The sequence below is a fragment of the Lepidochelys kempii genome, chromosome 4 (genome assembly GCF_965140285.1).
Source record: "Lepidochelys kempii isolate rLepKem1 chromosome 4, rLepKem1.hap1, whole genome shotgun sequence".
Taxonomy (NCBI): Eukaryota; Metazoa; Chordata; order Testudines; family Cheloniidae; genus Lepidochelys; species Lepidochelys kempii.
The window spans coordinates 14,120,647-14,142,876 of record NC_136383.1 but is presented as its reverse complement, the minus strand read 5'-3'; the positions used below and the strand labels follow the sequence as shown (position 1 = coordinate 14,142,876).

The window sequence follows — 22,230 nt, the reverse complement described above, 5'->3', positions numbered from 1 at the left end:
TGTGTGGTAATTGAAATCAATATATTGACTCCTGGGAGAATTCGGTGCCAAAAAATTAAAAATTCTGCACACAATATTTTCAGTTAATTGCATGGATTAAATGCAATTGACAGCCCTAAAAATATATAAAATAAATGGTTATCTTTGGAATAACTTTATTGACCTTCCATTGGTTTTTATTCTGCCACCACCCCGAGGTAATATCACTTTTTCTGACACTGTACAGCTGTAGAAAGATGGCAACTTTTTCCAGACAGACTTTTAGCTCACAGGGGAGCACTGTGTATAGCTGGAAGATCTGGCTTCTGATAGTCTAAGCACAGTTTATCCAGATGCCAGCAGGTGGTTAGATAACAGCTGGAAGAGATGCACTAAAACAAACATCTGTTTATTAGGATACTTGATGAGAAAGCAGTCAGCATGTTGCAATTTTACAATTGCTTAAACATTTAAAAAGCTTCAGAAGCAGCATTACTGTAGGTAGCAGGAAAGCAATAGCCCTGTGCTCCTTAGAAATTTACTTTCAGTCATCCCCTCCACAGATCATCAGTAGTGTAGTCTTGTAGTCCCCAGAGGTATCAGACTGTGCAGAGGAAAAAAAAAAATAAAAGTGACATTAGTGACGATCACTGTATGCTTTCGTTTGCCACTTCTAAAATGATTTCTCCACACTTCCCCCCCCAACCTTTTTGGGCCAACCCAACATCATCATGTTAAGAGGAAATAAGATACTTGATCCTACTACTGAAATGAATAACTGAACTTCCATTTTTTTTTATTTTTTTTTTGGACTGGGAGAAGATTTAATCCATCATGATTGCAGTAAAATACTGAACCAGTGTAAAAAAAAAAAAAAAAAAATCATGATTTTACAAAATCAACATACATCAGACTTGCTGCTAGTTTTACCTTCTCCATTTTGTAACTTTAAATTGCTGAAGAGGCTGTTCAGTACCAGTTTTCGTTTCCTACTTAGCGTTTCAGATTTACATGGAGACTTTCTACTAGTAAAGTTGACACTTAATGCACATCTGTGGTGAAAAAAGACAAGTCCAGGGCCTCAGTAACTTCCCTAATAGCCTGTGCTACATTTACAACCAACACCACCTTCTGATATAGTGAACTTCCATAGGTCCAGAAAGCGGAGATGCTTTACCAGGCTGTACTCCTCCATCAGGGGTTTGTCATTTGGATTTGTGCTTTTAAATCTCTTAAATACAGATTTCAGGCTACTATTTGAAACTTTTGGCCCATGTGTATTTAAAAAAAAAAAAAGGATGGTAACTGTCATGTTTTGAAAGTCAACTGTGCATTATTAACAAACGATTTTGTTTTGAAGTGATAGATCTCATGCTAAAGTCTTCATTAGCCCCCCCCACACTACAAACACCCTTGCACATGCTTAACTGTGAGCATGAGCAGTGCCGCTGAAGTCATAGTTAAGCGTTTGCAGGATTAGGGCCTCAAGTTTCAGTACTGTTGCCTGCCTGCAGCAGCTTTACAGAAGTCATAAGAGCCTTCCAGCAGTAGTATTAAAAAACCCCCACTCCCCCACACTACAATTTACGACGCAGTTCATTATAAATGTTAATCTACATTTGCAATAGCACACATTTTTTAAGTTACGTTTACAAAGCCTCAACCTGGTTTAAATCCATGGGCAGGTTTTTAGTTCTAAATCAACTCATTTAAATTGATGACTTAATTGGTCCACCCAGTACTAAACCAGTACTCAAAGACAGGCAGAAAGTAGCTGAGTGAAAATTGTTTAACCATAAACATAAAATCCAACACCTTCAAGCCCCGGCGCCTAAAGTTAGGTACCACAAATCTACATTTAGTCTCTTAAATGTGTGATCTCACTTTCCAGTATCACAGGAAGCTACAGGGGTTCAGTAATTCTGAAAAGTCAGGCAATTTTAACTTTTGAACCTATAAATGCAGATTTAGAAGCCTGCCTGTAGACAGCAGGTCAGAAAACGTTGACCACAGGAAGTTGTACAAGTTGAACTAATTGCTGTAAAAGGCTGTGAGAGTATCAATTTCATTTTAAGCCAGGGTTTTTTTGGTTTAGTTCAAACAGATGCTTAATCATTAAGCCACTCAAAGAAAAAAAAAAAAAAGAAGTGTCCAGAAATGGGTTTGCATGAATTCAACTACATATGTTAGGACGACACCTTTAGTTGAGCCAGTCCAACTTTCTCATGAAGAGAAGAATCTAAGACTATGGAGGAGTACTCTGCAGCAGAGTGCCGGTATTAAAGAATACATAATTTTTTTCAAAATGTTTGGGGGGGGGGGGAGGGGGAGAAGAGAGAGAGAGAGAGAGAGAGAACACACAGTAGCATTATTACATTACAATGACAAGATTCTTTGAAGGCTGGATTAATATTTAAATGGTATGAAGGATATGTTGTTTCCCCTACAAGCTTAGCTACTCCTGGCATTTGTGTTCTACAGACATTAGCAATTTTATTCCATACATTTCTATGTGTTTCTCAGAGTACGAATTAAGTTATAAACAAGTTGATAGTTTAAAGGGCTCTGGCCCATTCAGTGAGTTTATCACTGATCAGTACCAGCTGATTGGTCAAAAATGGAATCCCATGTAGGTTTTCAGAACTCGTGCTTTGCCTGAACTAAGAAAAGTGGACAGGTTTAGCACACACTTTAGCTAAACCAAACCTAAAATGCTACCATTTTTCCCAGTGCAGATGTAGGATAACAGACTACAACTTCCACCAGATGAATCAAGCAACAAGGCCTTACCCTGAATCTACACTAGGAAAAGAAAGATCAGGCTTAGCTAGCTCTTTTCCTAATCAAGAGAAAGCCTCAGGCACCCACTGATTTTGTATGGAACTCTAGGTTTTATCCTAAAGAAGAATTAATAAAACTCTAGATTACCACATGATTATGGTGCAGTTAGTTGTGATGATCAGCACTGTGCAATTCAGAGCTACATTATGGAACAGGGCTTGTCACATCAGTTCCGCCCCTAGCAACAGAACATTGTGCATCAATTTATGAAAGAGACGGACAGAAAAGAATCACTCAAGACTGTTTATTCATTTTTTAAAAGTACACTTCTGATTAATCTCCCAACCTCAGAAATATTTGAGCAGATGAGAGAATGTTGGCAGTTACTTGCTGGATTTAAAGCATTGAGGCAAGAAAGGATATCTGGTACATGCTCAGAAGGACTACCTGAGTGACATTTGGGGGTGGGGGCAGGGAACCACTCCAGCTTCCATTAAAGCAGAAAAAAGGTGAATAAGTCATTGGAAAGAGAAGGAAACTGTAGTCAGTGTTGTATGAACATAACTTTAAGAACTAAACCATTGTGTTCAATCGTATTTAAAATGAATTAACTATCTCTAAACAAAGTCACTTTAAGCCATTGGCATCACTTTCACAACTGGACTTTCACAACTACCCTGTTTCAGATAGCTAATAATGGTCCCTGATCTGCTTCTGAGACTATGAAAATTAGCTACCATACCACAAAACTAGTATTAGGGTGTAATGCTTCCCTGGTGCAGGTCAGCTGTGGGAAGAGTCACTGCAAGAGGCAGAATAACATCAGGAAACGGGGTCCTAAGCCTGCCTTTTAGCAATTTTCAATTCAGCTTTAAAACAGATGATTAAATGATTCTCTTAATGTTAAGACGTTTACCAAAGCTAGGCATTTCCAAACGTCCTGGGTATCAGACAGTATGGTCCTGTTCTGCCCTTATAATAGACTGAGCACCAAGGAGCACTCTGGCATCCTGCAGAGCTTCACTGGGTACTTCATCTTCTCCATTTATACCTGTTCACTGAGTCCTCACGTGGAGTCAGTGAGCTATGCTAATGGTTCACAAGTCTCTAAACATGCATTACTCACTGTCTGACAGATCAGCCTAGCTTGCCCACTGTGGGCTTGAGATGACCAAACTGAAGTCTCTTATTTTTCCACCCAAAATCCCCCACTTCCTTTCCACCCCATTCCCTTGGGAATTACACCACCATCTTCCTCCTAAGCACCTTGGGCTCCACCTCCCCATATAACTGGATCGAGTCTTGCCTCTTCTTTCTACAAAATGCACCAAATGTCTGGCACAATAGCACACATTCTTGTCTATTTCCTAGTCATCTCCTGCCTCCAGCTCTCTGACCTACTCAATTGCCATTTTACTCCATTTTGTCCAGAACACAAGTGCTAAAGCCAAACTGCTCTCCTCTTCAAACTCCTCTACTTATAACACATTTGGCACTTTCCAAATATAAAACTTTTATACATACCTCAAAGAGAAAAAAATTCTATTACAGGAGTGGCACATTTGTTAGGCAACTTTGTTCCAATATGCAAAAATAGTTCATTAAAATAATTCTTACTTTTATAGCAGAGTACAAGGAGCAGCCATAATGCTTCTTATATTCAGCCCGAATATCCAGCAGGTCAATTTCTGATCTGGAAACCATGATTCTATTAAGAGTGAACTCATCAGTTCCAGCACCCTGATAAAATAAAAGAGAGCCATCTGGTACAATACACCATATAAAAGCATTATGCAAGTTAGGCTAAAATCAGCATCTCCATTTAGAAATGGCATTCTCCATCCTACTTAATCTAACTCCAGGAATTACCTGTCGTAAGGGACCAGTGCCATGTTTATTATTTACAGACATCTTACAGACTCTTAGAAACTTGACATTCTCTTAAAGATATACAAGAGTTCAAGAATGGGTATGGAAGCTGAAAACCTACCTTCAAAGATTGGTGCAGCCTTTCAGCAAAGAATGCAGGAGTGTTAGTCACACATTGAACTATTAAAAGAAAAAGTTAAGAGTTAGTTTAAATGGCCTGCTCTACAACGATGCCACCATATAACTTGCTTTGGCTTACAAGCCCTCACTATGAATGGACAGGACATGCATGGCCAGATTTTCAAAGCTAGGTAAATACAATTGTATGCCCAGCCTTGTACCTGTAAATGACTGACATGCATGCACAAGTCAGGTATATACACACATGCACCTGGCCAATTCTGCATGGACTTTATCGTTCTCTTCCAGGCTGGTAAACTACATGCATGTTACACACACTCTCATGAGAGATGTACCCATTTATATGAAGGGTGAATCTGGCTATAGATTTTTAGTTAAAGCATTTCTGTTGTTAAGAACAAGACTTTATAGAACCCTCAGGCCTGCCCTGAAAGTAAAATACTCTAGTGCTTTTGAAATGGTTCAGCAGTATGGGTGGCTGAAGTCTGGTGACGAGTAAAATTAGTCATTAGCGTCACTACTAAAAATATCCCCAAGTATGGTTGAGGGTTTTTTGGCACTTGCAAAGTCAGTATAAACGAGGAGTGTGCCTGGTGTATAGGACTTAGCACAAAGCAGTCCTGGACCAAGATTGGGGCTGCTAGAGGCTATCACTGTACTAATTATAAACATCAACATAGTTGAATATATGCTACAGAACTAACAAGCTCTCTCTTCTTTTTGTAAGCCCAAGTCAGTGTTACAATGCTTAATGCAGGGATACTGCTTATCACTAAAAGCAAGAACAAAAGTCACTGTAAATCAAACTATTCAGACTAATATTTTACCTATCCTCCTCTTTTTTGGGGGGGGGGTTTAAAAAGGCACAGCTTGTTTTCAGCCATGTCTTCCTCCTCCCCAAGAATCTTACCAATGGCTAACAGTAAATCCTCAAAATGCCCTGACATTTCACCCTGTATACTTTCTTCAATGGTCTTCTTGCTGATGTTCCTGTATTCATCAAATGCTAAAAAGATAACCAAACATACATAGTAAGTATATCAAACTATCACAAGGAAATGACTCAATGTTCTCATGCGTCAGGCTCCATTTGGGGTCTGATCCAAACCGTAGTGAAACTAACGAAAGTCTTTCCACTACCTTCAATATTGTTTGGAACATGCCTTTGATGAACACATACCCTATGATGAGAGCAACATTAGCCATCATTCTAACCTAATCAAGGTGTATATATGTAGAAATTTTGTTAAGGAACAAACAACCTTCAAGGGCCATCATTTTAACATTCACCATTTTCCTTCTCAAGGCAGTTTGCCTCTGTTCTTTAATGCGGTACGTCAGACCCCGCTTCAGTTAGCCCATTTACCTAATGGTCTTGCTTTAATAATCATAAAATTAGGAATGACTCAAATATATTGAGTGGGGTGGAGACAAATTTTATCCACTGAAGGCTTTCACAATCCCAGGTTTCTTTATGAAAAGAGAGGGTGTCTCATACAGCACATTCCATCAGCCGTAAGGCAAAGATGCATTTAGTGAGTCACAATATAGCAAACACAATTACTTCCGTATCAGAGGCTTGCTTGGTCCCCAAGTCTGCATGACATTCGTACATGCCAACAATTACATTTAAAGCATGCTATGCAATCCACACAGTCTTTGGCGACAGGGATAAGTAAAAGACGACCTGTTGCCTGGGTTTAAGATCAAACTTTCATCTCTTCTCCTGCAACAGTGGGAATGAAAATACCTTAGAGTAAAACTACACAGGAAGAGCCCATTTCAAATCTACATACATATTGATATGTGGCACACTCAACAAGGACAATACACGCGTCTTAGACCTATTGTTTCAGTTTGCAGCCTTCCATATGTGAACAGATACAGTACTGGCTATCTTCACAACCATAAGAGCTAGAAACTCAGGGGTTTTTATTCTGCAAGCTTTAGCAAAAGCTGATGGACCCACGGAAGTGATGGTGGGACAGTAACAGTGAGTGGCACCTCAATCCAAATTACACATAAAGATGCTTGGCTATAGAAAATCATCATCATTTACTAAGAAATACCACAAAATGGTCCAAAATCGATTTCATACTTAATTTCAGTTGAGGTATGCTCCTAAGGCACAGAATTTCAGTGAACTTATCTTCATCTGTACCCCATTTCTTCTCACCAGCACTATAGAGAACCTATTGCAAGGAAAGAAAGAATGTCACTGTGGCCACTAGATTAGACTTCTCAAAAGAAGATTGTTGAGCCATGCCACTGCAAACTAGTCTCTGCATTTTCCATAAGTTTTCGGAGGACAGGATTCTGAACCTGGCCGATGCAATGGACTTCACTGCAGTGCTGTGGTGTTGCTGTCATGGGCTGCTGAAACTCAAGCCTGGAAAGTTGAACTAGTTCTCTCTCTCTCTTCCCCCCATACAAAGCAGAACTTGCCTGTCTACTGACCTACACTGGAACACCTTCTACTGTTGGAAGACAGACATTAAGGGATTCATATTCAAAGTGAGAAGGAGATTTTTCTATGAATGACAGAATGGAAATATTTGCTTTATGAAAGATGCAATTTATCACAAAGTGAATGTTAGAGTTAATTCCAATACATCAAATACAAATCAGGACTTTATTAACATGTCTTATTCAGGAATGGGGGTTCCTTGGAGCTTCCCCCCATCCATTCCACTCAAGGGCATCAGTGGCTATGGTGTCTTCTTCAGACAGAGACTTCACTATAATCCTCCCACTGGCCAAACTGGGGATGGTGTTTTATGGATACCATGAGCACCACTCACACAGCAGCCCCAGGCAGGTTTTGAGCGAGTTATGAGCTGCACTTGCAGTGCGTGAGCCCAGCATTGCTGGGCCCAAATTCTGCACCTCACATGGTGACAGTAAGGAGGGGGCAATCCAAAGTTTTACACTGTTAATGGGAAGTCTGAATAAAATGAAACTTTCCCCATAGGCCATTTAAAAAAAAAAACCCGCAAAGAAACCCATGTTCATGTCAGCTCTCACCACAGATAAAATGGCAATACTTACACTTCAAAGGTTATTACAGCAGTTTAACAATGCATTGTTGGAAATTGGGAAAACTGGGTACTCTAGACCGGATTATATATAGAAAACTAATGCCAGTTATAGGAAGGAGATAGGGAAGGAAGGAAAAAACAAAAAAAAAAAACTACACACATGTCTTAATCTGATGGTCTCCCTGCCCACTCCATTTCAACTTTGGGGTGTTCAAAATGCTGAATTTCTTGGGTGTGAGCCATCCCTGTAAGATGCTGTTTAGTAGATAATTTTGTATTGCAATAGAGAACACTTTATATCTATGTGTCAAGCGCAGCTTGGTTCAGCCTCTGTTTTGCTTTGCTGTACCTGTGCATCCTTCTTTGCAAGATGTTCATCCACTTTTACATTTTCATCTCTTCTGCCCTGCAATAAGGGAGAGTGAACTTTAAAGCCCATAAAAGTGCAAAATTTGAAAGTCTCAAATGGTCACACCTTCTCCCAGTCACCCACCCAAGAATAATTATTGTGGATTGTGAAACAGTAGCTCTTGCCAGCATCCTCCTAGGCCCAAAATTTGTCTGACAGTGTCATTAAAAGCATTGTGTGGGGAAGGTTGAGTACGAGCATTTGGGGCCTCCCATGTGTGGTCTAAGGCTAAAGCCACCACTCCTGCTATTTCTCCTCTTTACTTCACCCCCACTCCGAACAAGCCTGGAGTAATGACTCCCCCTCATCATGATCAACAATGCTGGGATCCAATAGGAGAGCGATGAATGAGGAAAACCGCATCACTCTGCTTCTTATGGGATAGGACAGAGCCTGACCCTTCAAACTTTGGATTTAGTACTCCTGAACGGAGCATGCAATAGCAAAGGTCAAAGCCAAGCCACAGCATGAACTGGCCATTGGCTTCACCACACAACTCCTCAATCCTGATCTGTAACACCCCAATTGCTACGGTGCTAAGAGTCCAAGAAGAGGATGCCAGTTATGGTTACTTGTGCTAAAACTATGGTGCTGTAACTGGTATAAAAGTAGCCAAGGATAAGAGGAGACCAAATCCATCTCAACCAACAAGTCCAGATAGGGACTCTGATCTCTCGAGGGGAAAATATTAGTACTCTAACCTACCATGCCACTCTCTTACCTTAAATTTAAATAAGCAAAGCTATGCACACCCTGTAAGTACTGTATCAGTTGTCAGATGATTCACTAGGACTGCCTATATTTACAATTTCAAGTAAAATCTAAATATCAAATCTGTACAGTAATTATGTTGACTAAGTTGAAGGAACTTACATCTGCCAGAGTTAACAGGGCTTTTCTGAAGTCACCAGAGGTGTCAGAACTGATGTCATCGCCAAGACTCTTCTTATATACTAAAAACAAAAATAATCAAACATTTTATTGAATTCTGTAATTTAAAAACAAAAAATCAAAGGTAAGATTAGCAAAAGCATCTAGATGTTAAGGGAAGATCACTGACCAGTAACGGATTTGTTGTAGCCTTATCCTCCCAGCAACAACTCTGACATATCAATGTTATGGTACTATGCAAGATCCATCAGTCCACCAACATAGGTTAGCCCCACAATCCAGCCTTTTCCCCTTAATACAGTCACATGCATGGTCATATATCTAGGATCAAAGAATGCAGGCCATACCTACAGAATGGGGGACTGTATCTTGGAAAGTGGTGAGTCTGAAAAGGATTTAGGGGTCATAATGGACAAGCAACTCAACATGAGCTTCCAGTGTGATGCTGTGGGAACAAGGGTACAATTCTTAGATGTATAAAGAAGGAAATAGTGAGTTGGAAAGTGATTCTGCTCCATAATTTACAGCACTGGTGAGATCAATACTTAAAATAGCATGTCCAGTTCTGGTGTCCACATTTCGGGGGGAGGGGGGGGAATGTGGAAAAACTGGAGAGGGTGCAGAGAAAAGTCTTAAAAGTGACTTGAGGGCTGAATACAAATGCTATACACAGTGGGAGACTTAGAGAGCTCCATCTGTTTAGTTTATCAACATGAAGACAGGTTATTTGATTACAGTGTAAAAGCATTTTTATGGGAAGAAAAACACCAGGCTCTTTAATCTGGTGGACAAAGGCATAACAAGAACCAATGGGTGGAAGTGACAGCCAGACAAATTCAAATTAGAAATCAGACAAGTTTCTAACAGTGAGGGGTTTAACCATTAGAACAAACTGTGACATTGCACTCTATAGGATTTTATGGAAATATGCTAAGGAGTGTGAATATAATGTAACTGGAATATGCTTCATGCAAAAGGTCTCTTGTAAGGTATCATTACACAGTTTATAATCTACTGAGTGTGTTCATCCTATTTGTATGTATGGATCATTCTTGTATCTGAAACTAGAAATATGAAATATAACTGAGGTCCTATTGTAATTATGCAAAGTGTGGGCCATTAATGGTGGTTTGGAATTTTGATAGCTCCTATTAACCAGGACAACTGACTGTAGATGGCTTGTTTACTTGTAAGTCTTCCTATATACCTGTGTGCTGGCAAGGGGGTAACGAAGTCTTACAGTGACATGTGATTATGGCACCTGAACTGGAATCCATCTACAACCTGGTGCTTTTCCATTTAGAAGGAGGGGTGGGAACCAGAGGTGGACAAAGGATTCACGCCTTGTGCAAAAGATATATAAGGGGGTGGAGCAGAACAAAGGGGGCTGCAGTCATGAGAAATCCCCTAGCTACCACCTGAGCTGGAACAAGGGCTCTACCAGGGGAAAGGATTATGCCCAGACTAGGAAGGCATCCAGTCTGTGACAGAAACTTATTGAAACATCTGAGGGAGAGATTTTATCTGTATTCAGTTTTCTTACAGTACTAGGCTTAGACTTGCATGTTTTATTTTATTTTGCTTGGTAATTCACTTTGTTCTGTCTGTTACTACTTGGAACCACTTACATCCTACTTTTTACTTATTAATTAACCCAGAGTAAGCGATTAATATCTGGGGGGGAAGGCAAACCGCTCTGCATCTCTCTCTCTCAGCGTTAGAGAGGGCGAACAATTTATGAGTTTACCTTGTATAAGCTTTATACAGGGTAAAACAGATTTATTTGGGGTTTGGACCCCATTGGGAGTTGGTATTGGAGTGCTGGAGACAGGAACACTTAATCTGTTTTCAGTTAAGCCTGTGGCTTTTGGGGGACGTGGTTCAGACCTGGGTCTGTGTTTGTAGCAGGCTAGTGTGTCTGGCACAACCAGACAGGGCACTGAAGTCCCAAGCTGTCAGGGAAAAAGGGCTCAGAGGTTGTCTCAGCACATCAGGTGGCAGTCCCAAAGGGGGTTTGTGACCCCAACCCGTCACACAGACCACCAAGGGAAGTGGTGAATTCCCCATCTCTTGACGTCTTCAAATCAAGACTGGGTGCCTTAACTGAAGATATGCTTTAGTCAAACAGAAATGATTGGGCTCAAAACAGGGGTAACTAGGTGAAACAAAGGTCTTTGCAGGCTGCTCTGTGCTGGTTACAGCTTCAAAGCAGATGCTCAACTGCTTAGATTCTCTCTGTAAATATTAAATTGATTGACATTCTTACCTCCTGCTTCCTGACTGATGAAGCCATAATACTGATAGGCTGTTGCCATGTTGGCTAGGAGAAGAGGGACCTATAACTCACACCTGGAAACTATGGCAGGAGTTCTGCACATAGAAATTAAAATTCTGAGAAGTAAAAAGAAACTGAGCCATTATTATACTATTACTTGCTCATTTAACAGATAATTAATGCTACAACCATGTCCTTTTTCTTAAAAAACAGTTTTAAAGATTTCCCCAAGCCTGAGTTTGGTACAAAACAAAACGTTTATCATTTCCCCCATTTCTAGGTTTCCACAGTCATTTATAAATTCAAGTGTTGCAACGACAGCAGTGTTACACCGCAAGTTACAATGAAAAGTGATAGGGCTGCCAACTTGAGAGCAGTGTTTGAGAACCAAGGGAAGATTTGACATTTTTACCGCTTTAATAATCTTCATAATTCCCTAATCATTTAGGTACTTATATGCCCTCAACACTGAGCTGCAAGGGTTGCATCATCTGCAAACAGGTCTCTTAAGATGATCTCCTTCACCTTAGCTCTCTGAACCTTGCAATGTTAAGCAAGCCTCCATCATCTCTGGTGCTAAGATAGGCACCTTCTTGAACATCATGGAACGTGTGTTGAGGTGGGAATGAGAAGTAAATATTAAGATCTGTTTGCAGAGGATACAACATTTGTGGCTCAGTGTTGATGCTCTACAACATCTTATTACCAAGTTTTCCGATTCATGCAAAATCTTTGGGCTAGCAATAAGCTTGAAAAAGACCATCATGCACCTAGGCTCTTCAAAACCAGTTCCAGATATCATCTTAGATGGTGACAGTCTAGATGCCGCTGACTAATTTTGCTACCTTGGCTCTGTTGTTACCAACAATGTGGATCCTGATGCTGAGCTTACTAGTAGAATCAGCAAAGCAGCCAGAAACTTTGGTCTTTTGCCAGACAGAGCCTGGAACAATAACAAATTGTCAACTAAAGTGAAAATCCATACTCAGGAGACATGTGTTTTATCCACTCTTCAGTATGGCTCAAACATGGACAACTTGTGCCAAAATATCAAAAAAAACTAAACAGTTTTCATATCAGATGCTTGTGTAAGATTCTTTGAATAAGTTGGTAAGACAGGGTGACAAATGTGGAAGCGTTAAATCGTGCTGCTATGACATTCATGGGAATGTTGATTATTAAGAAGAGACTCAGGTGGCTTGGACATGTCAAGTGAATGCCGGATTACAGGATCCTGAGGAGCGTGCAGTACTCTGATGCTCGGGAAGGGTCTAGACAGAAAGGCAGACCGCTGCGCAGATTTCAGGGTGCTTGCAAAGCTGATTAGTATCATTTAGAATCTGGGAAGGGAGTGCAGAATACCACTCTGATTGGAGGAGTCAGCTTGTAGATGGAGCAAGGGATTGTGACGCGGATTGGATCAAGATTTGCGATGACCAGCGTCAGAGGAGGAAAGAATCCGCTGTTTGGATTCAGAGCATTGCTAATGCGTGGGTGTGCGCTGTGGACAGGACTGTTACTCATGCATTGGACTGATTAGCCATCAGATAACTCACTGGCGCATGCCCCATGCTCCGCAAAGAGCGAGGGTGCCATTAATATACCCTCATCACTGTAGTATGCAAGAGTCTCAGACACTTGTGGATTTTATCCTTCCAACACCTCGGGGAGGAGGGAAATATCTTCACCTTAGACAGGACCTGAAGCACAAGGTAAATTAAGCAACTTGTCCAAGGTCACAAAGAAAATCTGTGTCTGAGGTAGGAATTGAACCCAGCTCTCATTCTAGTGCCCTATTCACATACGCCATACTTCTGTCTCCACGAGCTTTTCTGTGCAAACAGACAGAACTATATAGTGACGTGTTCATTAAAGGGAACTTTTTTTGCTTTTCATTTGTTTTACCTCCTGCCTTCAGTTTGCAAAGCTTCCTGTGGAAGATTATATAATGCATTACAGTAGGCAACTCAAACTGCTCCTTATATGGTACTTTAACTAGCCTACCACCCAAGAAACTATAAATCTCCTAGGTCTGAATCCAAACAAGGCCGTACCACACATTAGATGTATCTGTTCCAAGCATATGCTTCCACAGTTTGCTCTTCTAATGTTCAAATCAATCTCACTTGCCATACTGCTAAGCAATTAGTCTCCTGGGAAAGGAGCAGAGTTGTTGCGAGTTACCATGAGAAACAATGCAATAAAAATCAAGTTTTCCTGTAATTATGTACACACACATACCGCCCCCTCCCCCAAACACCACACGTTCTGGTACATGAACATTTAAAATGAGAGCTGCAAGAAAGTTACTGCAGTGGTGTCAGGAGCCTTTCAACAATTTGTTTCTGCTTGACATGGACAGTATCTTTAAAATAGCATGACAATGAATTGCTCAGAGAATGTGTACGGCAAATAAAACATCGAAAAATATTTACTTAGAAACCTCAGTCTATCCTAGAATTAACACCTATGAGACCATTAGGTTACTGGATGCTATGCATGCCAAAGAAACAGCTCTTCAGTGGAATCACCCAGGCTATGCTGTGAGCAAGGGGGGGAGGGGGGGGATTCCCAACTTCGCACACGTACTCGGTGAGCTCAGCGAGAACTAGTGGGAGAACAAGCAGTAGTGTTGCCGCAGTGGCATGGCTTACCTGCCCTGAGTACATACCTGTGAGGTTCAGGCAGGTTTATACTTGGTCTTCCTGCTGCTGCCCATGCTAGGTCTTCCTGCAGCTACACGGCTATTTAAGCTCATGCTAGCTCTCTGAGCTAGCACAGCTAGCTACATACAAGATGGCAATCACACCCCTAGCTCACAACGTAGATGTAGCCATAGTGCAATGCTTAGCCATCGGTTCTGCACATTTTTCCAAAACACTAATGACGATGGACCCGATTCTCTGGTATCCAGTGGATGGATACAACTGGAGCGGCAGTCCCAAAGGTGCTGTTTGAAGCTCCCATATTATGGAACCGGTTCTACGCCAATCCTGGTGTAACAAATACCAGCCTTAGATAGCCTCAGTTACTTTGGATGGCTCTATGCTATGGGAGCAAGTATGGTAAACTGGAGTAACAGGAGTGCTCTGGCCACGCCCCCTCAATATTCCTATGCTGTGGGAGAGGGTGGCATAGGAGACCACGATGCTAGATCTTCACGATTGGGACACTGGCGTAATCGTCACCTAAGTAGAGCCAGTGGCTTGATGGCACAAATGGGCCAGTAAGAGCAGCGTAAAGGGGCCAGAATGCAGAGAAGAATCTGACCCACAAAGTTTTCAGAAACCAGCACCCTCCCCTGCAGCATCTTAAACTTTATATTAGGTATGTTCAGACACATGCTGTTCAGTAAATACACATGATTCAGAAGTGCATCAATTATTAAAATAATTCTCCCAGACTCATATGCCAAAGTTTATCTGCCAAGAGTTTGTATGGCCGAGTCATTCGCTCCTGAAAGTGGAGCTTATAATGAAAAAAGACAAATTTTAAAGTCATTCCTATTAGTTGCTGTTTGTACTGTGCACTTTAAAGTAATTGCACGCACAACTCTAAAGGGAAAGAGCCTAATATGCAAGATATAAAGGAGCACATCGCCACATTCCATAGGGAAGGAAAAAAAATCCATTACTGGCCAAGCCATGCATCTGAAACTGGAATTTGGCTGCAAGGGTAAAATTTTGCTCTCAGATGCTTGCACACGGCTCTAATTTCAATAGGAGCTGCCTGCACAGCGTGTTCTTAAAAAGCAAATTTGTTCCTAAACATGGAATTCAGTCCTGTAGGTACTGGAGTGGTACTACATGCAGAGCACATGCATCTGTTAACCGCACAGTACGCTGAATCTGCAATGACTGAAAAATATTTTTTGTATCTAAAGCTCAACTTTCCAAATTCAAAAAAGAGTCACTTTTCATAGATCACCTCAAGGAGGTGATCGAGCACTGGGTAGGAAGCAATCAGGTAATGGTATTAATATACATGTGTGAGAAAGCATTACCTGTATAGTATGCCTGGGATACCTCTTTCATTTGCTTACTGCTCCTGGAGGCTAGGATTTCTATCAGTGCCTTTTCGTTAGTTCCACTACCCTTAAACAAACAAACAAACAAACAAAAAAAACCAAAACCAACCACACACAATTGACAAGGAAAAAAAATACACAGTTTTTATAGCGGTTGTTTGGGGATTAGTTTCAAGTGAACTGAAGCATGAATTGTGAACATCACACATTGTAATACCCAAAATACTGTGATTTCAAATATCAAAATTCACGCAATTCACATTAGCAAGGAAATAAAGTTTGTGAAAAGATTTAACTACTGAATGAAAAGTTATTTGATCCTATCAAGAGATTATTAAACCTAATGAGCTGTTTCTCAAATCTGCAACTAAGGGAACGAGCCAGTGATAATAGACACCAGGTTCTGCTAGAATCCACATGCAGCTCTGAGAATGCAGGTCACTCCTACATTTCAACACATTTGACATTCTAATCTGAGGACTCAAGCACAGAGCAGACATGCCACATTAAGTGTTGTTTTAGTGACCTGAAATAGAAATAGGCAGCAGAACACCAAACTCATATCCCCACTTACAACAAAGACAGGAATTGAAAACAGTTTCCGGCAATGAATAGCTAATAAATTGTGGCATGGTTTCCCCTGCCTACTTATAACTGAAGCACTACAAAAATGTTATAGCCCGCCAATATAACACCTAAAAAATGGATTAATTTTTCCATCACTCTGATATTTTGCATAACAAACTAAGGAGTAGAGACCATTTCAATTTGGTTTTAAAAAATTCCATTTTGACCAAAACAAAGATTTCAGTGAAAATTTGGTTTTGGTTACTTTTTGTTGTTTTCTCAATTAAACTTTTTTGAAATATTTTGAAAAAAAAAAAAAGAGTCATTTCAGATGTGTGGAACCCTCACTTCCCCACCCCAATCATAAAAATATGTTAGTGTTTTTCCTCTCCCTACTGAAACTAAAATATTTTTTTCATTTGGAAAAAATGTAATGGAAAATTTTAAACAAAAAAAAATTTCATTTCCTTTGAAATTTTTTACAAAATATTTACCTTCTTTCTAAACGCTCTAAGTCAAAAGTATGAAACATTTGCTTGCAGACTTACTTTCATGGATTTCTTAAGCTGTTTAGCATCAAACACAGCCGGTGGTGTTACAAGTGCAACTATAACACGCTCCAGATTGCCAGAGAGATCACTCTTCAAGTCATCTTTCAGGTCCTAAACAAACAGGCAAGACCCAGGGTGATTAGATTGCACTTTCACAGATCACATTATTTCCAGATGAAATGGCAAGTTTAGTTGTTGCTATTGGAATAATTCCACCCTGCTTCTCCTCAATCATTTCTACTTTCAGAAGCATCTTGCTCATGGCTGTGTTGCTTTTTTGTTTGTTCCTTCCAAACAAAAGGAAAAAACACAAACCACTACTATTATTTAGAAAGCTAATTCCACTCTTTCAAAATTAAGGCTAAATTAAGGTCAGCCCACTTTATGTCTTAAAAACAACCAAAAAAACCCCCACCCCAGAAATGTAGATATACTGATTCTCAAGAGAAAATGGAGGAGGCAGAGAATCAGATTCATGTTTTAGTTGGTCCGGGAAAAGGCAACTGCAGATGCTGGAAAAGGGACCTTTTAACTCCCAGCCTTAACTCATTTGTCATCTTCCCAAAAATAAATGGTAAGAGTTACTTTATTTCAGTGCCTAGTCCACACTGAAACAAGAGGGGCACTTGTTTGGCTCCTTGTTTAGCACATGCTTCATTGCTTAATGGTGCACTGAAAAGAGTTTGTATTGGTTAGTTTTTTCCTAATCAAAGCGTTCCTTCTTTATTCTCAGAGCTAGCTATAAATTCAAATGAGTTACTTAGATGTATTCATTTCTCGTATCCTGCCTCATAATTAAGCAATATTAGGGTTTGTGCACATACAGATTAGTTTTGCATAATGAAGATGCTACAGGATATTTTTACTGTCAGCTATCCTCCCCAAGCTGTACCTTTCCTGAAGCTGCCCTGTACTCCTTAGCCATCAGCTGCCGCTGAGCATTTGATCTCTCAGTGAGGATGCTGATCAGTGTTTTCTCATCCGTCCCTGAAAGAAAAATCATTTTACTCAAGGTTGTTCAACTCCCAGTTTTTTTTACATAACCCAACGAAACTCCTAATGCACTGAAACTAAAACGAGTTATTCCAACTCGCTTGAATTCACTGGGAAAAGAAGCATATTATTCACTTTTATACTTCAGCAAGGAAGCATTTTAGTAACCAAGTTGTCCTCACTGATTTGTAAATTTGTTCTGAAACTAATCTCCATCCTGGGCGCTGGCTGAAAGCAAACAGAAAAGGAGAAGGCAAAAACCCCTTCAAATGGAGATGAGACCTAGCCAGAGATCTTAGGGTCAGGGACTTTCAGGGGGGGCAAAAGACCTATCTGGCTTCAAGATTAAAGTCGATAAGTTCATGGAGGAGATGGTATGATGGCACAACATGATTTTAGCACTTAACTGATCTTTAAATATTCATGGTAAATAGGGCCAATGGCCTGTGATGGGATGTTAGATGGGGTGGGACCTGACTTACTACAGAGAATTCTTTCCTGGGTGTCTGGCTGGTGAGTCTTGCCCACATGCTCAGGGTTTAGCTGATCGCCTTATTTGGGGTTGGGAAGGAATTTTCCTCCAGGGCAGATTGGCAGAGGCCTTGGGGGTTTTTCACCTTCCTCTGCAGTGTGGGGCATGGGTTACTTGCTGGAGGATTCTCTGCACCTTGAAGTCTTTAAATCATGATTTGAGGACTTCAATAGCTCAGATATAGGTGAGAGATTTATTGCAGGAGTGGGTGGGTGAGATTCTGCGGCCTGCATTGTGCAGGAGGTCAGACTAGAGGATCATGATGATCCTTCTGACCTTAATGTCTATGAGGTGGTTGAAGTAGTACCCCCTTATCAAAATGTGAACTTGCCCAGTCATCATAGTTACTGACTGCATGGAGGCATTACACCTTGAATACGGTGTGCAGCTCTGGCCACCCCATCTCAAAAAAAAAAAAAAAAGGATGTATTAGAATAGGAAAAGATACAGAGAAGGGCAGCAAAAATGATTAAGGGTACAGAACAGCTTCCATATGAGGAGAGAGATTAAAGAGACTAGGATGTCTCATCTGGGAAGAGAGACGACTAAGAGGGGATATCATAGATGTCTATAAAACCATGACTCCTGTGAAGAAAGTGAATAAGGAAATATTTACTACTTTATATAAGAACAACCAGGGTTCACCCAATGAAATTAATATTCAGTATGTTTAAAATAAACAGAAGGAAATGTTTCAGTGTCAACCTGTGGAACTCATTGCCAGGGGAGACTGTGAAGACTAACAGTATAACAGGGTTCAAAAAAGAATTAGGTAAGTTCATGGTGGATAGGTCCAACAATGGCTTTTAGCCAAGATGGTCAGGGATGCCAGAAGCTGGGAGTGGATGACAGAGAATGTATCACTTGATGATTACCTGTTCTGTTTGTTCCCTCTCAAGCACCTAGCATTGGCCACTGTCAAAAGACAGGGTACTGGGTTAGATGAACCACTGGTCTGATCCAGTATGTCTGTTTTTATGGCACACAAAATTCCAGCATTTCTGTGCAAAACCTGACACACAGAATACCATAACTGCTTTTCTGTAACAATATAGGAGTGAAACTTAGATACATATTTACCAATTCCTTTGATTGCCTTCCGAACAGTTTCAGCATCCTTGGATGCATTGAAACCTGTGTAATCTCGAATGGTTCCTCTGCTTCCAACCTAAAGATCAAAACAACATTTTGAGATCTAACAGCAACAAAAATCCCCAAAGAGTTTTAGGTTCGAAGTTTGACAAACTGTTTTCAGTTGCTTCATATTTTCACCATGGCAACAATAAACTAGTGTTTAAAATTTAACTGAGCTCAGCGCTGGGAGTGCAGATTTCCCACATTTTAATCACAGCTCTGATATCAACTCTCTCACTGGCCTTATGCAACCTTACCTCAGTTTCCCCATCCATAAAATGAGGAGATGGCTCCAGAGGTCCCCAGCTCAAAAAGCCCAACGCAAGCGGCGGCAGCTCAAAAAGCCCAGATGCTGTAGCTGGGGCCTGTAACATCTCATATCCTCTGGGGATATGATAATACATACTCACCAGTGGGTTATATATGCACAATGATTTATTAAACCATGGTGACGTGTTTTTTCAAACTTATTTCTGTAGCAAAAGACACTCATTTTTGGCAGATTCACCAGCAAGGTTGGTGCCAATATATCCCTGTTCACAGGCTTTTTGAAGCATTCATCATCTTGATTAGTGATGCGGAGATTTGTCCTCCCCCATCCCCCATTGCTTTTTCTATTATATTATTATTAATTATTTATATTATGATGATGCCAGGATAACCCTTTTTGTATTGAAGGAAAGCTCTAGCATTGACACACAGGGGAAATGGCGATTGCACAGGCTTGAAATTCTAAATATTGAAATAACTTTCAGTGAGGCCTCTGGGCATGACTGGAATATAAATTTCAAACAAAAACAAAAATAATCAGATTATAGCAAAGCAAGTTACTTTAATCTCAATCATAATTACATTGCTTTCCCCACAAAACACCAATGTGCCGGAGGGAAGATGATCATTTTTAAAGCAAGCAAAATTAGGTCTGGGTGGTAACAAGGATTGCATCGTGTTGCTGAATACAATTTATGGTTAAATAGATCTAATTCACAGTGGACACTAGCTACATTGATCAAAAGCCTGGATTTTTTTTTTTTAACAAAGAGCTTCTACATTGTTAGAAAAAGGTACAAACACTGCTTTTTATAAGCCAAAATCCTCTTTCCCCACTACACCCAAATTGTGCAGAATATTATCGGCGAAAAATGTATCTGAAGTAAAAGGGTTATTGACTCATTGGTGGATGGTGCATTAGGGTAGTGGGTTAGCGGCTCACATAAAATGACCTAAATTGCTGGGGGATAAAAGGGAAAGTGAGTTTGATACTTTCATCTTACCTGGGATAGCCAAAGTTTTTCAAAGTGGAGCCTGCTTTTGGATGTGTCAGTTTCATGTCAATATTTTGACAGGGGCCAACCTGAAACACCATAGCCTTGATTTTCAGAAATGATGATGAGCAACCACAAATCCAGCTGAATTATGGGAGCTGCAGTAGTTCATCTAATGAGATTCGGGGCCTTGGTGTATCAAACTGGGCACCCCAAAAAATTGCACCACGGCAATCAGTGGCAACTTTCAAAGATTTGTTTGCACGTGTACACATCACTAACGTACCACAACACAGTACGGTTAGCAGTCACTCCTCAAGAGAAGGCCAGGACGGAAACAGAAGGGGTTGCACAGGTCAGGACTCAAGTGAATCCACAGATGTTGGAAAGCTTCACCCCCCCCGCCCCCACCCCACTTCTCATACTCTAGCTAGTTCCACTCAGTGCCTTAGCACAAATCTTTATATTAAAATAATTCCATTAATAGCTTGGTTTAAGCCTCAACTCTGACCTGCTTTAAAGTTACTGAAACCTGATACAAAGGACTCTATGCACTTTAATGATCTTATTAAAGTTAAGAGCCACTGGCCACAGAAAGATTAAAAACCACATATCATTGAACAGAGACACGTTGTGAGCTTCTTTTGCAGTAGCAGTTATAGTTCTTATTTCCAAGGCTACACAGACAGTGTCACAGTTCTGGGAAACTGCACCTGTGTTTCCCCCTCATGGTCAGTAAGGGCTTCGGGCTCATCGGCCCTCACCTTTCTTGGGCAGACACCTGTCTCTCTTCCTCCTGATCAGGGTTTTTGGAGGCAAGGAATTGTGCAGCCTGCACTGTGTTCCCTAACACGTCAGACTGCCTACACAGGCCTACGCTTTATAGCCACTGAGGACAAAGCAAACAGCCTAATTGCCCACAGTTATAAGTTACCTCACAGCCCTTTCTCTGCAAGCAGATTTATTCTTAAGGTGAAAGCATTACAAAGAACACATGAAAACAAGCACTCTGGTAGACAATCAGTCCTTCAAACTGAATCAAATTCATAACTGCCTTAGCTCTGAACAAGCACACTTATGCATAAGTTAGCCTTTTCTTTATACACTTGGGGTCTTTGATCTTCAGAGACTTTGTATCAGTCAGACTGATTCTCTCCTCAGGGATAGCTTCAGAAGGTGGAGTCTGGAGGTGGGACTTTGCATTCATCTCCCCCCCAGGTATTTCTTAGGAAACTTACAACTTTGTCCCAAAAGTTCCTTCTCATCTGGCACATTGTATGAAATAGTCTTCTAAAGCTCGTAACACTTCCCAGGGTTTACACGGGCCACATCTCCCTCCTAGAGAGAGAGTGAGTTACACAGTCCCACAACAATACATTAACTTTGCATTTAAAATACAGTGGACTCCAAAGCTATTTAAACTTAATTCAAGAAGATCTCCCAAAGATATTGCAAGAAATTGCCATATCTGTTACAGACCTCTCATGTCAATTACAAGGAGGTAAATGAAAAGTGCTACACTGTCCATTTTAATTACCATTAGAAATACAAACCAAACGTATTTGCTAACTGGATGTTACAAACTCAATGAAAAATTTTAATTTTCAAGCTTTCAGGTGGGCATGGCAAACAATGACAAATAAAAATCCCACAAGATGCTGCTCCGCAAAGTTTTCACTCTGTTTTTACAGTGTATATTGTTACATATTGAGACAGTTTTACTTACCTTCAAATCATCTCTTTTCTCCACAGATTGACACTGACCTGATTTCCTTCCT

General features: G+C 40.5%; 1 protein-coding gene across 1 annotated transcript in view; it reads right to left on the bottom strand.

Moving 5' to 3' along the window:
- Positions 1 to 367: 367 nt before the first annotated feature.
- ANXA3 (annexin A3) overlaps positions 368 to 22,230 on the bottom strand; it is a 34,497-nt gene continuing 12,634 nt past the window's right edge. The window contains exons 3-13 of the mRNA XM_073340470.2: positions 19,134 to 19,221; positions 17,421 to 17,515; positions 16,526 to 16,639; positions 15,387 to 15,477; positions 9,091 to 9,170; positions 8,158 to 8,214; positions 6,869 to 6,962; positions 5,681 to 5,776; positions 4,751 to 4,809; positions 4,378 to 4,500; positions 368 to 583 (exon numbers count right to left, since the gene is read on the bottom strand). Coding sequence (XP_073196571.1) covers positions 524 to 583; positions 4,378 to 4,500; positions 4,751 to 4,809; positions 5,681 to 5,776; positions 6,869 to 6,962; positions 8,158 to 8,214; positions 9,091 to 9,170; positions 15,387 to 15,477; positions 16,526 to 16,639; positions 17,421 to 17,515; positions 19,134 to 19,221 — 957 coding nt within the window. The 3' untranslated portion in view covers positions 368 to 523. The remainder of the gene's footprint in view (positions 584 to 4,377; positions 4,501 to 4,750; positions 4,810 to 5,680; positions 5,777 to 6,868; positions 6,963 to 8,157; positions 8,215 to 9,090; positions 9,171 to 15,386; positions 15,478 to 16,525; positions 16,640 to 17,420; positions 17,516 to 19,133; positions 19,222 to 22,230) is intronic.